A 16,807-nucleotide genomic window follows, 5' to 3' on the forward strand; every position below is an offset into this window, starting at 1 on the left:
GCCCCAGAATCAGCCATTTCTCTAAGGAGTCCTGGATCTTTTAATTAACAAATTATATTTAGAAGCCCAGATCTGGGCCCCAGATATTCTCATGGCTTATTCAGTGTTATTTTTAGGTCTTCTTAGTGGATAGAGCAAACAAACATACGTGTGTGTATATATAAATACACATCTATTTCTATATCTACTCTATTACAATTCATGGGTTCATATTCATCGCTCTAATTATTTAATATCTCCAATCCAATTATCACAGAGTTCATCTGACCCTCTTCCTTTTTCTGACAGTCAAACCTCACTCCCACTACTGTCATTGTATTAGTTTATTTGCTCAACCCTAGAATATATATTAGTTTCAAAACTGTAAGCCCATACACTCTACCTAACAAACCTACTAATTAGAGTTTTATTTTGTTTACAGATCTGTCTTCAGCTTGTGTTAAAGAATCTCTGGGATTAAGACTTCTCCCCTCTTCAATGTGGTTAAGTTATTCATTTGAAATACAGTCAGGTTTATTGTACCCTAAAACTTAAAGTATTTTAAAAAAAAAAGAAATAGTCAGGTTTATTTAGTTTCTATTTGTGTATCATTTTGCTTTTCCCCATCTTTCTTTGTTGCTTTTATTTTTGATTTTTTAAAATATGTAAAATACTAACATACTTTCTAAAAGTTAAAATAATACAAAAATGTATACTCAGAGAAATGTCATACCCCTCATCCTTTCCATCCCATTCCAAATTCCCTATCCTTTCTACATCACTCCCTCTGTAGGTAACCAACCTCATTAAGTTCTGATTTACCTTTCCTGTGCTTATTTTCACACAACTGAGCAGAGATTTATATTTTCCCATTTCCTCTTATTTTATACCGTAGATATTCTTTTGCATGTTGTGTATCAGTTCAAATACCTTATTAACAGTTTTAGAGAACTTCATTTTGTGAATGTAAAATTAATTCAATCACTCTTTTATCTGGGCATTTAGATGATTTTCAGTATTTCATAATTATAAACAATGCTACAATGAATAAATACCCTTTTGCCCATGTATTTTCATACTGTTGGGGTATATCTTTGGAATAAATTCCTAGAAGTGGGATGCTGGGTTGAAGGAAAGCTGCTAGATATTGCCAAATACCCTTCCAAAAGGCAGTACCAGTTTGCATTTCCACCAGCAATGCATGACTGTTTTCTCTCAGTCTCACCAAGAAAATGTCTTCATATTTCTCCCCTAATCTGATAGAGGAGAAATGGAATTTAGAGTAGTCTTCTTAATATACATTTTTTTTTTTTTTTTTTGAGATGGAGTCTTGCTCTGTTGCTCAGGCTGGAGTGCAGTGGCATGGTCTTGGCTCACTGCAAACTCCTGGGTTCAAGCGATTCTCCTGCCTCAGCCTCCTTAGCTGGGATTACAGGCATGCGCCACCACGCCCAGTTAATTTTTGTATTTTTAGTAGAGATGGGGTTTCGCCATGTTGGCCAGGCTGGTCTGGAACTCCTGACCTCAGGTGATCCACCCACCTCAGCCTCCCACTGTGCCTGGCCTTTTTTTTTTTGAGACAGAGTTTCACTCTTGTCACCCAGGTTGCAGTGCAACGGCACGATCTCAGCTCACTGCAACCTCCACCTCCCAGGTACAAGCAATTCTCCTGCCTCAGCCTCCTGGGAAGCTGGTATTATAGGCATGCACCGCCAAGCCTGGCTAATTTTTGTATGTTTAGTAGAGACGGGGTTTCACTAAACCAGTTGGCCAGGCTGGTCTTGAACTCCTAACCACAGGTGATCTGCCTGCCTTGGCCTCCCAAAGTGCTGGGATTACAGGCGTGAGCCGCCGCACCCGGCCTTTACATTTCTTTAATAATGAGTACGGTTGGACATCATTTCCTATGTACAAAGGCCATTTTTATATCTTATTTTTGTGTGAACTATGTATTCTCATCTTTTGTCCATTTTTTTTTTTTTCTATTGGGTTTCTGGTCTCTATTCCCTGTTTTTATGAGTTCTTTATATATTGGGAATATTAGCCCTTTTCTTGCAAATTTTTTCTGTCAGTTGTCTTTTGACATTGTTAATGGTGTTTTCCAATAGTTTTTGGAAAAATTCTTTGGCCATAAAAAAAGTTTTTAAAAATTTTAAGTGGTTAGATTTATTGATCTTTCTTTTTCTTTTCTTTTTTTTTTTTTTTTTAGAGCCAGGGTCTTGTTCTGTTGCCCAGGCTGGAGTTCAGTGGCATGATCATAGCTCACTGAAGCCTCAAACTCCCAGGCTTAAGTGATCCTCTCAACTCAGCCTTCTCAGTAGCTAGGACTGTAAGGATGCGCTGCCACACCCGCCCCTTACCTCCTTATAATATATGCTGGAGAGCGAGGGCTAAACAAAAGGTCTATCTCTAGCAAATGACCTGAAAATAACTTCTCCTCTTACATTCATGTTATCATTTGTATTTTCACTTTCTTTGTTTACCTTATTTACCTGTTTTATCTTGTATGCACTTTCCTAAGCCATGGAAAATTAATTATTTAGGTAAGCAAATTCATTACATTAATAAAACTAATTAGTGCTGTATCTATCCTTCCACTCTCTCATACTGTGAAAGGCATATCTGATTAGAAGCTATATTCTGGGATTAGTCTCATGCTTACCTTTTCTGCTACTTCTCGCACAGACTGAACACTTGTTCCATATAGATGATTGTTATACTGGCCAGCTTCAATGAATTTATGTTCCTGGATATCTTTTTCCATCTGCTCTCTTGAAGTCACAAAATGATAATCTCTTCCATCTACCTCATAATCTCGTTTTGGTCTAGTTGTATCTTTAACAGAAAAAAACTTGGGGAAGTGTTTAATATTAAAAAAAAACCCACAATAAATCCATTTTCTACTTACATCATTGTAAAGTTCAAAGGAACAGATTAATTTAAATCTGAGAAAGGACAATAATATGGAGGATGGAAGAGTAACTGATAAAAATACAAACCATTAAATAATGGTTATATCTATTTTTCCCACACGCAGTGACAGGAAATGTTAAGAGTAACAAAAGTTTTTGTTTGGTTTACTTACGAGGAACACAGGATCCAAATTTGTCAGGAAATTCTGAGATCAAGTCATCATTTATCCTGTCTTTCATAGGTCCCAATATGATCACTGGTCGAGTATAATTAACTATAAAGATAAACTGCATGTTAAAAGGAATAAACATTCAACAAATATCAATGTATTTTATTTCACCAGAGAACAAAAATATCCTTAACTGTTATGACTAATTTTTCTCTTCCCTCTCCATCTCACTCTACCGTCAACCAAAGATGCGTAACTTGCTCTTTTATAATCTTAACTAAGGTCTTAAACTTTACTCAGTCTTCTGCTAGAAGTAATACTGATAATTCAATCAAGTTAAATTTGGTGTTTTCGCAGATAATGTTTCTTTACATTGCAAATGACAGAATAAAGTCTAGTGTTTTGCAGATGGCTTTGAAGTAGAAATTGTAAGGAAGCACAGCAAAGACGGGCAGAACAAAAACTGGATGTAGGAAGTGATATAATCCCAGTAGTAGTGTTCTAGAAAGATGATCTAACAAAAGTGTAAACTCTGGGTTGTATGGAATCATGCTGGAATAATGGAGATTGGTAGTGAGACTGAGAACTAACATTGTGATAGAAGGGATGAAAAGAAGGTCATAAATAAGAAACAAGTGGGATAAACAGTGCCTGGAACCTAAATGGATGAGGAGGAGGAGGAACGGAGAAGGCTCAAAGATGCTTCCAAGATTTTCAAAAAAGGGTTATTTGGGAGATAGTGATGCTAACAAGAACACTGGAACGAAGTTGCTTGGGAAATAAAACACAAATATAAAAGTCAGTATGAAATGACTAGATTCTAAAATACTGTGGAGTAAACTATGTTTCATAAAACACATGTAAATTTCTACATGTATATGTAGTAAAAAAAAATTTTTAATACAACATTTTTTGGGGGTATGAGACTTTTTTTCCCCCCAATTAAAAAGTATATTCTTCTAGAAGGTTATAAAACATCAATAGGCTTCACAAACCTTCTTGTTGATTCACTGGTTCATAAGATAAGACGTATTCTTCTTGACCACCTATTAGAAAGTGAAGGCACAGATGAAAAATGTGTAAAGATAACTGATGCTAATCTAATTCTTCATAAACAACATATACATTACTAGAACTTTCCTGAGAAAATGGCAAAGATATGGAAAGAGGTACTTTATGACAAGATTTAGTTAAAAAAAAAAAAAGTGGCAAATTATAAAGTCTTAAAAGTGAGTTTGCTAAATGTAAAACAAAATACAAATGGGCTATTTAATCAATATTATATTTTATAGATAATCAAATCTAAAAATCTTCATTTGTGATGCTATGTGCTACTCCTTTATTTAGAATCTAAGAATTATTAAATCTGTTAAAGATTAATGCTTTAATGAGCAGATCTATCTATCTATCTATCATCTATCTACATATTAGGTAACTTGTTACTATTAAAAACATGCTGCTTTTTTTGTTCCACCAACTATAATACTGAATACAGTATATTTTATTTTTAAAATAATTACATCTTAAAATTAAAAATTATAAATGCAAAGGTAAAACTATTCTATGAAAAAATTCACTAACTCAACTTTGTAAAAAATAATAAATTTAATGTGAGTCAAAAGGAGCTTTAGATAAAACTAAATCCTTCCAATAAAATAAACAACAGTGATAGTAAAGGAGATAAATATATTCACTTTGACCTTAAAAGCACAAGAAGTTAAAGCTTCTAAAGGTTAAGTTAAAGGTTCAGAGCTTAGGAAATACTCTAAATGAAAGTCTACAAATTATATCTGAATCCAATGAAAAGAAATAAAGAGTTAAAAACTCTCAGTTTTTTTTTTTTTTTTTTTTTTTTTTTTGAGACGGAGTTTAGCTCTTGTTGCCTAGTCTAGAGTGCAATGGAACGATCTCAGCTCACTGCAGCCTCCACAACTCCCGGGTTCAAGCAGTTCTCCTGCCTCAGCCTCCCAAGTAGCTGGGATTACAGGCATGTGCCATCATGCCTGGCTAATTTTGTATTTTTAGTAAAGACAGGGTTTATCCGTGTTGGTCAGGCTGGTCTTGAACTCCTGACCTCAGGTGATTTGCCCGCCTCAGCCTCCCAAAGTGCTGGGATTATAGGCATGAGCCACTGCGCCCGGCCAAAAACTCTAGGAGTTTTAAACTAACACACATCCTCCTCACCTCCATACCTAAAATTAGAAAAGGTTGTGTTAACCCAAGTGGTTCAATGGAAGCAATCAATATTGGATAATGTATTTGAAGATTTTCTCTTTAATTATCAAGATCCTATAACAATTTTACCATGAATTTTGCAATTGGTTTATATTATATGTATGTAGCTGTAGGTCTTTTAAATCCATACATTGGCATAAACATTCTTTTCTGCTTTAGAAGTATTTCTTTGTTTTCAGTTTTATTATCAAAGTATATAAAACCGATATTTTATAAGCTGTTTTTTAAAGTACTGGATGTGAAACATGGCTTACATACCAGCAAACACATGCAATTTGAATATTTCACACCTTAATAATTCATGCAAATGGTGACAGACAGTATATACTTTCATTACCTCTTTTTAGCCTAGAAAGCCACTCAACTACCCTATAGTGGGTTCTGGTTATAAGCAGTAAAATGCTGAAATACAGGAAATCATTTCCACACCAAAAAAAATCATTAAGTAACTATTGCGTAGAAAAATAATAAACCAAATGAATGGCGGTTAAAAGTATATACTGTCAACATGAGAAAGTATTAGGGACTGATATTAACAGGATGGACCTTTTGGGCAGCCATACTCATCTGTAATCAAGATTACTTTCATATTAGACAGCAGTAAAAAAAGAAAGTTAGAAAAGCAATTTTAATTTTTAAGGTGCTGCAACTGATATTACGTGCCCTCCCCTTCTCCCATGCCCAAGTCTGTTTAAAACATCACACGCTTGTGCAGTTCACTTAAGAAAACCAAGAATGTAATATAAAACAGCAAAAGAAAAATTAGTATTATTTTTCGGGCGATCATTGAAAATGTTTCCTTATTTCTTCCATTCACCAAGTGCTGGTGATGAACAATGACATGACCCAGATCAGTATTGGTGACAAAGAATAAAAATGGAAATAAAGCTAATGATAATTTAGCATTACTGAAAAATATTATTTTAGTGCTCATGTTAAAAACAGAATTACTAAACAGAATGTCAAAATACAAGTTTTCCCCCATTTAACTAGATATTTACTTCTTATAAAAAGTACACATACATATACATATGTATCATGTACACAAATAATACTATACTTTTTAGTATTTTATTAAAATTTTATAAACTAACCTCTACATATATAGTATGATTTTGTTTTTCAAGTACAGAATTTTACTTGTCTCTCCCTGATTTTAAAATAACGATCATATAACTTCAGGTTTTTAGAACATATCACTCAGAATCCCTCCACCCCTGCAGAGGATGTATTACTCGAGATTACAAAAGAACAAGTAACTTAAGACACTTACGGTAACTACTTTCACTATCGCTGGCATTAGAAGTCACATGCTCTGAAATTGCAGGACAATGAAAAAAAATAGAGAAAACAGTGTCATGAGTTTAAAAAGCAAATAATCAAGACCAAATGTTGAGATATAAGCCATATATAACAAAATAATTTTTTAAAAGCATTTTTTATTTTCTTTGAAACGTTTAATTTTTTCAAATAATAAATATACATTAGCAAAGGAAAACTCCTGCAATTAAGCACAATGCCTTATTTTTGTACAACACAGTTTCTGGACAAATCTATTATAAATAGCCAGTAGAATATGACAAAAAGGACTAAGTGACCCTGAATTAGTCCAAATGTAGACATAAAACTCAAAAGAGAAAATACTGTTGGCACGATTTCAGTTTTTGAAACAGCAGTAACTGGCAAAGGGGACAAACTAAACAAATAGATGCCCATTTTAATGAAGGGATGTCTTTGTGATTAAAAATAAATAGATGATCTTATTTTCAGTCCAGCTTCGCTCCTGTTTCTGAAGATGAAAATCCATGTTTCTGAGATCATATAGATAAAGGATTGTAGAAGTCATAAATTCAGATGTCTCAGCTGGAAGGGAACGCACCAATGGTGGCATTGCATTTTAAAACCAACTAATATTAGAAGTCATAAATTCAGATTCTCAGCTGGAAGGGAAGGCATCGATGGTGGCAATTGCATTTTAAAACTAATATTTCTTAGAAACTCTGCTTTTATAAGATTGACACTGGCTGGCTTTTGCAAAACACAAAAAAGACAATGAAAACAAACACACCCAGCCAGAAATTGCCTGGCCCCTCCTTAAAAGTGACTCCATTTCACGACTTTATTGTTTGGTAAAACAATAGGCACTGTTCTCATCCATGTACATGTAATTTCAAGTATTCTCTCAATAAATATCTCCCTTGAATTAAACAAAGACTAATACTTTTATTTTTAAAAAATAAAAATGAAACTTTCAATGAGACAGGGAAATCTGAATTTTTATTTTAACTTTTTTTTTTTTTTTTTAATTAAAGGGACAGGGCCTCACTCTGTTGCTCAGGTGGGAGTGTGGTGGTATGACTATAGCTCACTGCAGCCTCGACCTCCTCTCCTGGGCTTCTGTGATCCTCCCATCTTAGCCCAGAGTGGCTGGGACTACAGGTATGTACCACCATCCCCTGCTAAAATTTTGTTTTTTTAATAAAAGAGACAAGTCTCAACTATGTTGCCCAGACTGGTCTCAAACTCCTGGCCTCAAGGGATCCTCCCATCTCAGCTTCCCAAAGTGCTGGGATTACAGGTGTGAACCACCACACCCAGCTGGAAATTTCATTTTTTTTTTTTTTTTTTGAGACAATCTCCCTTTGTTGCCAAGGCTGGAGTGCAGTGGCACGATCTCAGCTCACTGCAACCTCTGCCTCCTAGGTTTAAGCGATTCTATTCTTGTGTCTCAGACACCTGAGTACCTGGCACTACAGGTGTATAGCACCATGCCCAACTAATTTTTCTATTTTTAGTAGAGACTGGTTTCACCATGTTGGCCAGGCTGATATTGAACTCCTGAGCTCACGTGATCCGTCCGCCTCGGCCTCCCGAAGTGCTGAGATTACAGCCACGAGCCACTGCGCCTGGCTGGAAATAAAATTTTTTAAGGTTAAAAAAATTTTGAGGTTGGGCATGGTGGCTCACGCCTGTAATCCCAGCACTTTGGGAAGGTGAGGCAGAAGGATCACTTAAGACCAGTAGTTCGAGACCAGCTTGGGCAACATGGAGAGACATCGTCTGGAAAAAAAAAAAAAAAGCTGGGCCTGGTGGGGCATGTCTGTAATTCTAGCTATTCGGGAGGCTGAGGCGGAGGACTGCTCGAGCCAAAGGGTTCCAGGCTGCAGTGAGCTATGAACATACCACCGCACTCCAGCGTGGGTGACAGTGTGAGATCCTGTCTCTAAGAAACAAAGACAAAAAAGAAAAAAGTTTGAAGATAAATATCTGCTATACCATACCACTCACAGAGTCTCCTAAAATCAAGTATCACTAGTAAAACGTACAATGAATGGCTGAACTTAAGATTTCAAATTAAATAAAAAGATATTTGAATTGCTATCACAGTGAAAAATAAGTCTGTTATTCTCACTTTCAAAGACAAGATATAACTTTCTTAATCATGATTACATACATTTTAAATAAAGCAGGGACTTTAAAAATTGCAAGCAGAATTCACTAATATATGTAAGCACATGTAAAATGGTAGGTTTTTTTTTTTTTTGAGTCTTGCTCTGTTGCCCAGGCTGGAGTGCAGTGGCAAGATCTCGGCTCACTGCAACCTCTGTTTCCTGAGTTCAAGCGATTCTCCTGCCTCGCCTCCTGAGTAGCTGGCATTACAGGTGTGCACCACCACACCCTAATTTTTGTATTTTTAGTAGAGACGAGGTTTTGCCATGTTGGTTAGGCTGGGCTTGAACTCCTGATCTCAGGAGATCCACCAGCCTCAGCCTCCCAAAGTGCTGGGATTACAGGTGTGAGCCACCACACCTGGCCAAATGGTAGGTTTTCTAAAAGCTTATATTAAAATATTTCTTTCCATGTCACCACATGGGCTTGATAGCAATAATTTAAAATTGGTGTATAATATTCTATTAGATTGATAAATTATTTACCTTGCTATTTATTATTTAGATATTTTTATTTGCTTTAAACTCTTTTTCACCAGTATCAACAATTATGAATGTCTTCATTTATATATACCTTTTAACTTTTTGTCCTATTTCCTCTATTTCCTTAAATTTCATACCCAGAAACATGCCACATTAAAAAAAGACTTATTCTGCTTGTATTAGTATTGGTATTCCCCTCTGCAATCTCTAGTTTGTAAACTAAAGAAAAATTAGTTATTGCAATGGGGTGAAGGGAGGGGAGTGTAAGTGGGAGTACAGAAGAAACAGAATTGGTAAATGTTCAGTTGACAATTATGAAAGCTGGATAAACAAATACCTGCAGGGTTTATTTTCACTCCTCTTCTACTATTGAATATACCTGATATTTATATAATAAAAAGTTTAAGTTACCAAAATCTCTTCACTGTTTTTTTTTTTGAGATTTCTCCTACTCACCTTAAACCCTCTAAGATTGCCAAAAGCTACACAACAATCAAATTCTGCAGGTTCTTTCAAATATCATTTTACTTAGCTCTTCTACAATAAAGCCTCATTACTCAAAGTATGGTCCTTAGAATAGCATCATCATAATTGTTTGGAATGTTATTAGAAAAATAAAATGTTTTTCTTCTGATAATTGAAAATGTTCCTCTTCAAAGCATTTTACCAGACAGTCAAATAACCAATAAACATATAGAAAAGTGTTCAAGTTAATTACTTGTCAGGGAAATGCAAATTATAACCACAAAGGGTGTCTCTGCCATCCACCAGAATGGCTAAAATGAAAACACAAAACAGACATGTCAAGCATCGATAACGATATGCAGCAACGGGAGTTCATGCACTAGGAATGGGCAAACTGGTAAAACTACTTCAGAAAACTAATTGGCAATAGCTACTAAGGCTGGACAAATGTGTATCCATATGACCCAGCAATTCCTTTCCTAGATGTTTCCCCAACAGAAAGGCATATATATGCTTACCACAAGACATGTATAAGAATGTTCAAAGCAACACTATTTAAAATAGCTCCAAACATGTTTATTTATAAGACTGAGACAATATATGTAGTTTCATATTTTACTTTTTTCATAGATAGCATTTCCCCATGTCATTATCTTTAAATATGATTTTCGATGGTTATGTAATATTACATAGTATGGATAAATCATACTTCATTAGGCACTTCCCAACTGTAAGACATTTTACCAAGGTTTTAATTTTTTATTTTTGCTGTTACTAAATAATATTATAATAAGCATTCTGATATATAAGGCTTTATCTCCATCTCTAATTACATCCTTAGGATAAATTCTTTGAAGAGGATTTAGTGGGTCAAAAGATGTGCTTTTTCAGGAAGGCTGTGCCATCTACACTCCCATACATTTACTCGTAATACATTATTTACTTGTAATACATTAAAAGCAGGCATTTAGCAGCACTGTCTCCATCATGGGTTTTCCTTTTAAACAAAAGCCTGCCAAAGTGACAGGTAAAACATCATTTTGCTTATCACTACTAGGGAAATTAAACATTTTTTATATGCTTATTTCATTTGCTTATCTTTTGAGCACTCTTGTCCAGTTTTCTAATGGCGAGGTTAGCTTATTTCTTATTACCTATTAAAAATTTATAAAGATATGATCCTTGTGACATACATGGTACAAATAAATTCTTCAAGTTTTTATTTTTGTTTATGATAGTTTTTTTTTCTTTTTTTTTAAGATGGAGTCTTGCTCTGTCACCCAGGCTGGAGAGCAGTGGCATGATCTCGGCTTACTGCAACCTTCACCTCCTGGGTTCAAGTGATTCTCCCGCCTCAGCCTCCCGAGTAGCTTGGATTACAGGTGTGCACCACCATGCCTTGCTAATTTTTGTACTTTTAGTAGAGACGGGGTTTTGCCATGTTGGCCAGGCTGGTCTCGAATTCCTGACCTCAGGTGATCTGCTGGCCTCAGCCTCCCAAAGTGCTGGGATTACAGGCGTGAGCCACCGCGCCCAGCCTGTTTATGATGTTTGATGAACAGATCTATCTCAAATCTCTCTAACCAAGTTTTATCATTGTACTCAAATGCTTCTTCCTGATAGAGTACATCATGTTTCTCTTCTTCTCTCTTCTAATACCACATCATCAATCTGAAGCAAACTACTCTTACATCTTATTCGTAATGCAAATGAAAGTAAGTCTGTTTTTGGCATTTAGAAGCTCTGCACAACTGTGCGTACGTCTTTAAAATAAGAAGAAAAGACATATGTAACAGGAAACCTACGTGCCTGAGGAAATTTTTGAGGTGTTGTACAACATGGAAAGTTGTAAAAATGTAAAGGCTACATGTAATAAGAACAAACCCTGTCTCAAATCTTATGTCACAATTTTACTTCTGAGTACCTTATGTATCTTTTATTGAGTTATGTTTCCTTTCAGTCTCTGTTAAAGGAATCTTACCTAGTTTTAGTCCCTTGAGCTTTTTCAAAATTACCTCCTTAAAGCATGAAAGCGGCACAGGTTTTTATTTCTAGCTTTTCACAAATGATGATTTAGTTGCATTCTCCCAAACTTCCATTGTACTCTCATTAGTTCTGTTTAGCAAAATTAGGTTTGATAAGACAATTTCTCTCACTGTTTTCTCTACTGTCAACAGGGAAATCAACAATTTACTTGACTCTCTTCTTCTCAGAATAAAGAACAAATGAATTCAGGTCTATACAAAGCATTCTATGGTATCACTTCTGTTTCTCTGTCTGCTCTTCAATTAAATACCCCATTTTTCATAGGTTGTGTGAATTTACAGCAGATATACGTTTTTTTTTCTTGATATTCAGTGTTACTCCATGTCTCTTCAATAGGTTTGGTTCTCTGGAATAACTTAACCTTCTGTTTTGGGTTCTTTTATGAGTTTTGTTCCAATAAGGCCTGATGACTACCTATATTAAGTTGCACTTACTTTCTTATATTAAAGTCTCTCAAGATTTTGCTTAGTTTATTCCCTACATTCTTAACTTTAGAATGTAAGTAACTGAGGCCACAAGTAATGTCCTTGAACACATCCTTCTTCCCAGTATTTACTACTACATAATCATGGGCACCTTGTCAACTGCCTTATATCATCTATTTTATGTGATAACCTCCATCATATCCAGTTTTAGAATTTTACTGATATTTTTCTGTCTTCTCCAACATGTTCTGAATAAAATCTTGATCTGATGATCAAGTTACCAGGTGAATAAATTCTTTTAACTCCTGTGAGATGAAGCACAGAAATCTATTATTCAAGGGATCTTAGGTCACTCTCCAGAAAATACAATCTTTTTCTGAATAACGTCGTCTGATAATCAGTTACCATTTTTCATATTATTTCTCTTCCAAAGTCCCAATCTTCAATCAGAACCAGAGATATAGGGTCAAGGTATAACGATCATCTATTGTAACATCAATATGGGAACCAAATTCTTCATTTAGTTTCTTTTTCTATGAGTTTCCTATGTCTCTGTTCACTTAACAGATAAGAAGTCTGTGGGTCCATTTGTTGATCCATACCACACCTCTAAAGTATGTTATCAATCTCAAATTCTATAGCATACATAAACTGTGGTAGTATGGACCAATTTTAGAGGTTTTCATTGATAATGTTCCCCAAATGTAAGGGTGTCACTAGTGATAGGACATCTGTGGCCCTTACTAAATCCTATAAAGGCACATGCAAAAATAACAAAGTGTGTCTAACAGAAAGAGCTGTACATAAACATACTGTCTTCAATCTAATACAAACTTAGATCACTATGGTTGAAATAAAAGTACCTGCAGTTTAGATTAAAATTTCAGTATAAACTTAGCATAAATCAGAAAAACGTCTTATGTAAAATTTAATGTTTATTAATGTAGGTCTTAGAAAGTTAAAAGATACTGGCTATAGGCTTAATGATCAATGAATTACAAAGAAGTTTTCAAAATGTTTAATAATCTAAATAGAAAGAACCATTTAGAAAATATTAGATTAAAAGATTACTTCTATCACTCACTGTCACCTAAAGTTACTCAGTAATGTTTGGTAAATTTTCAGTTGAGCAATTTGAAAACACACAAATTAAAAATTTTATTTGCTAAAATGGCTTCTTGCTTCATTCATTCATTCCAACATTTATTGAATGTCTTCTACATACTAGACCCTGTGTGAAGCTTTACATGAAGATTAAGTAACTAGCTAGAAAATTAAACAAGAACAGCAGCAACAAAAACCAAAAACAAAGGCAACATCTTAGCTAAAGGAAAAACACAATAGTTCTTATACTCTTGTGGTAACTTACAACTTTCTCAAAAAAAAAAAAAAGAGATACACAACTTATCCCCTCAATTAAACTGCTACTTGTGTAGTATTCTATTGTGCTTTATACTTTTATAGTAATGCTTTTCTAACACATAACCAAAATTATTTTAAATTATTTTAACAAAAAAAAGGGGAACATAAAACTCCAAGGAAGCATATTTCTACATTCTAATAACGAGGATACATTTAAAAAAATCTTAAAAGTTTTTATATTTTAAAAGTTCCTAGCAAAAGTAACTGTCATAAAAATTACAAAAAGGAAAATATAGTTATGAGCAGAGAATTTTTCAAATGACATGTGAAAAATAAAAAGAAAAACAAAAAGTTATGTATTACAGAAATAAAAGTCCCAAGCATGTGATAAACATGAAAATTCTAAAAGCAATCTAAATCATACACCTCCTTATGCCAGGAAGGCACTACCATGAATCTCAAAATGTATCTGAATAAGGTAGGTCTGCAGATGGAGGTTAAAAAATAACTTGGGAGTATTTTGATCACTTACTCAGGCCTTTTGATCCCATGTCGTCAGGGATCTCCTGTAGAGGGTAGTCCCCAGAGAGCAAGCAATAAAAAGATAATCAAAGAAAATAGTTGTCAGTAATGCATAAAATTGGTGCTACAGTAAGAGACAGTTCCAAGACCATTACAGGTACATATATCTTACAGAGCATTTTTACAGATTTCTAGAACTTTGAAATGAAGCTAGCTGCTAACTGTCATCTACCAAAAGAATGAAAGTTCTAGCATGAAGGCTGATTCAGGTACAGAAGCCAACATTTTAGACCATTTCTTGCTATTTTAAAAGTAAAATCCAGATTGTCTACATATAATGAAGAAATAGGATAAAATGTAATGATTCCAGAGAATCCAGTTATCAGACTCGCCATGTTATACCTAGAAATCAACAGGTAGCTTCTCATGTATTCATGTTCTTCCTCTAAAATATTCTTTGAATGTATAAATGTTGTGTTTTTCATAAAAATCTTTCCTTCAAATAACTGCATTTATACATATTTATATGTTCAAGTTATAAACATACAACTGAAAAATAACGTTTGCTTTAAATTAAGAATTCCTAAGGTGCCAGAAAAAGTTAAGATCGGCATACAAATTAATTTATAATTGTTAAGTTGCCCTTGAAGACAATTAGCAACCTGCTGCAGCTCTTGAAACTGTCTCCATGGTAACAACCAACTGCAGGGCAGTAGGTCCCTCTCCATTTTATTTTCAGTTGACCACTGGATCCACATACTTACGGTCAGCATCACTTGTTTCCTGCTCACTCTGGTCCTTGTTCTTGTAGAAGGGGAATTTTCGGGAAAAGAGGTTCTTTTTACGCTTGTCATTGAATGACTGCTGAAGAAGAGAAGGAGGGGCAAAACAAAGGGATGTCTACTGTCTGTGTGTACAAAGGCCCAGCCTAGCAGCTCTGTGGAAGCTGACTCCTATGACCACAGTGTGCAGTGTGTATATGATTTTTACTTTAATCTCATATAAAGTGAATTTCTACTTTTGTATAAATTCTAACATTTTGCAACTGAAAATACTTAAGAATTTCAAAGAGTGTAGTTCATTTATACCTAAAAATAAAAATGCTACTTGACAAAAAAAGGCAAATCAGTTACTACTACACTACAAACCAAGCTAACACTTGTTTATACTAATCCATATTTTTCCAGAAAAAATTTCAAGTATTAAGTGCTCTACAGCAAAAGTTATTTAATGTTACTTTGCTGCTCAATTACATTTTATTCATTGGGAAGTAATCTTCATTTTATTTTGGCCTGACCACAGTTATTCATCTTTTTTTGTGGCTACGATGAGCTAACAGAAAAGTCATTATTTAAAAAGTAAATCAAAATGATTATGAGAAAGTTGCTAATGCTGAATATTTAAAAAACAAATACATATATATATTCTTGGAAGAGGATAAAAGGTAACTAAATGCTTACAAGCCAGAAAACGGGAAGAAAACTAAAAGGTCCATCAAGCTCAGAGTCCAGCAAGAGACATCAATGCCATCTCTTAGCCAAGCAAGAAGAGTCAGAAGTCTCCTGACCAACGTGAATGCTTCAGTACTGAAGTCTCCTGACCAATGTGAATGCTATCAGTACTGATTTCTTTATTCTTAAGTTCTACTCTACTTATTAAAAAACAGTACACATAAACAACGTAGAACCACATCCAATCATTGGCACCACGTCCTTCATAGGGAATAAAAAGTTTGGTGTCCACCAAAGCCACAAGGCAATTAAGATTCTAACAGTTCATACATAATTGTAACGTGGAGTTGAGCAGTGATTTGAGGTCTCTTATTGCACATGTTGGAAACAAGCTTTTTCTTGAATGTCTCATTTGTGCATTCGTAGATTTAAGAGCATGCAGCACAAGAACGATGAGGCTATTGAAGAGAAATAGCTGCTTTTGTCATTTCTGTGTCACAGGCATTCATGTTTTGAAGGAAACGGGCTTACCTACCAGTGACACTAAGAATTATTATTTTTTGAAGGGGGAAGGGAAAAATATAAAGAATACAATTTTTTTGTTCTGATTTTTATGAGTTTATACACATCTTAAGATGCTGTATTATTCATTATTTTGAAGTATATTGACAAGAACAGTGTGTTTTTGGCATGCCCTTATTTTAAGCATGTGATGCCAGGTGATTAAGGTGAAGCAGCCAGGTGTGGTGGCTCACATCTGTAACCCCAGCACTTTGGTAGGCCGAGGCAGGAGGATCGCTTGAGGCCAGGAATTCAAAATCAGCCTAGGCAACATGGCGAAACCCCATCTCAAAAAAAAAAAAAAAAAAAATTAGCTGGGAGCAGTGGTGTGTGACTGTAGTCTCAGCTACTTGGGAGGCTGAGGCAGGAGGATCACTTGAACCCAGGAGTTTGAGGCTGCAATGAGCTATGATCACACCATTGCATTCCAACCTGGGTGATAGAGTGAGACCTTTTCTTTAAATTAAAAAAAAAAAAAAAAAAAAGTGAAGTAGACTAAAGTGACTTTTAGCTCAAATTCTATGACTTGAGAAGACTTATTTTGATAAAGATCTTTATAAAAACAAGGTTAAACTTTCATTTTTACCTTTTCATATAATTAATTCAGGATTAATAAGTTCACAGTTCATTAGACAAGCAGACTGTCTTGATTTCAATCTTAAAGTTTGAAGGCTCTGAGGAACTAGATAAAAGAGAACTCTAAGTAGGAGTTAAAAATTCAATGGACAGAAAAAGTATTATGGAGAA

General features: G+C 34.7%; 1 protein-coding gene across 23 annotated transcripts in view; it reads right to left on the reverse strand.

The window, feature by feature from the left end:
- DLG1 (discs large MAGUK scaffold protein 1) overlaps positions 1-16,807 on the reverse strand; it is a 271,038-nt gene that overhangs the window by 24,495 nt on the left and 229,736 nt on the right. For 6 of the 23 annotated variants that reach the window (XM_063661361.1, XM_063661351.1, XM_063661349.1 and 3 more), the window contains 6 exons: positions 14,813-14,912; positions 6,570-6,611; positions 5,843-5,878; positions 4,057-4,107; positions 3,065-3,166; positions 2,642-2,814 (listed from right to left, as the gene is read on the reverse strand). In XM_063661361.1, coding sequence (XP_063517431.1) covers positions 2,642-2,814; positions 3,065-3,166; positions 4,057-4,107; positions 5,843-5,878; positions 6,570-6,611; positions 14,813-14,912 — 504 coding nt within the window. Of the gene's footprint in view, positions 1-2,641; positions 2,815-3,064; positions 3,167-4,056; positions 4,108-5,842; positions 5,879-6,569; positions 6,612-14,058; positions 14,093-14,812; positions 14,913-16,807 lie in introns of all 23 variants that reach the window. The other 17 variants (XM_063661354.1, XM_054480469.2, XM_063661358.1 and 14 more) reach the window with 5 other exon arrangements.

The sequence above is a fragment of the Pongo pygmaeus genome, chromosome 2, assembly GCF_028885625.2.
Source record: "Pongo pygmaeus isolate AG05252 chromosome 2, NHGRI_mPonPyg2-v2.0_pri, whole genome shotgun sequence".
NCBI lineage: Eukaryota > Metazoa > Chordata > Mammalia > Primates > Hominidae > Pongo > Pongo pygmaeus.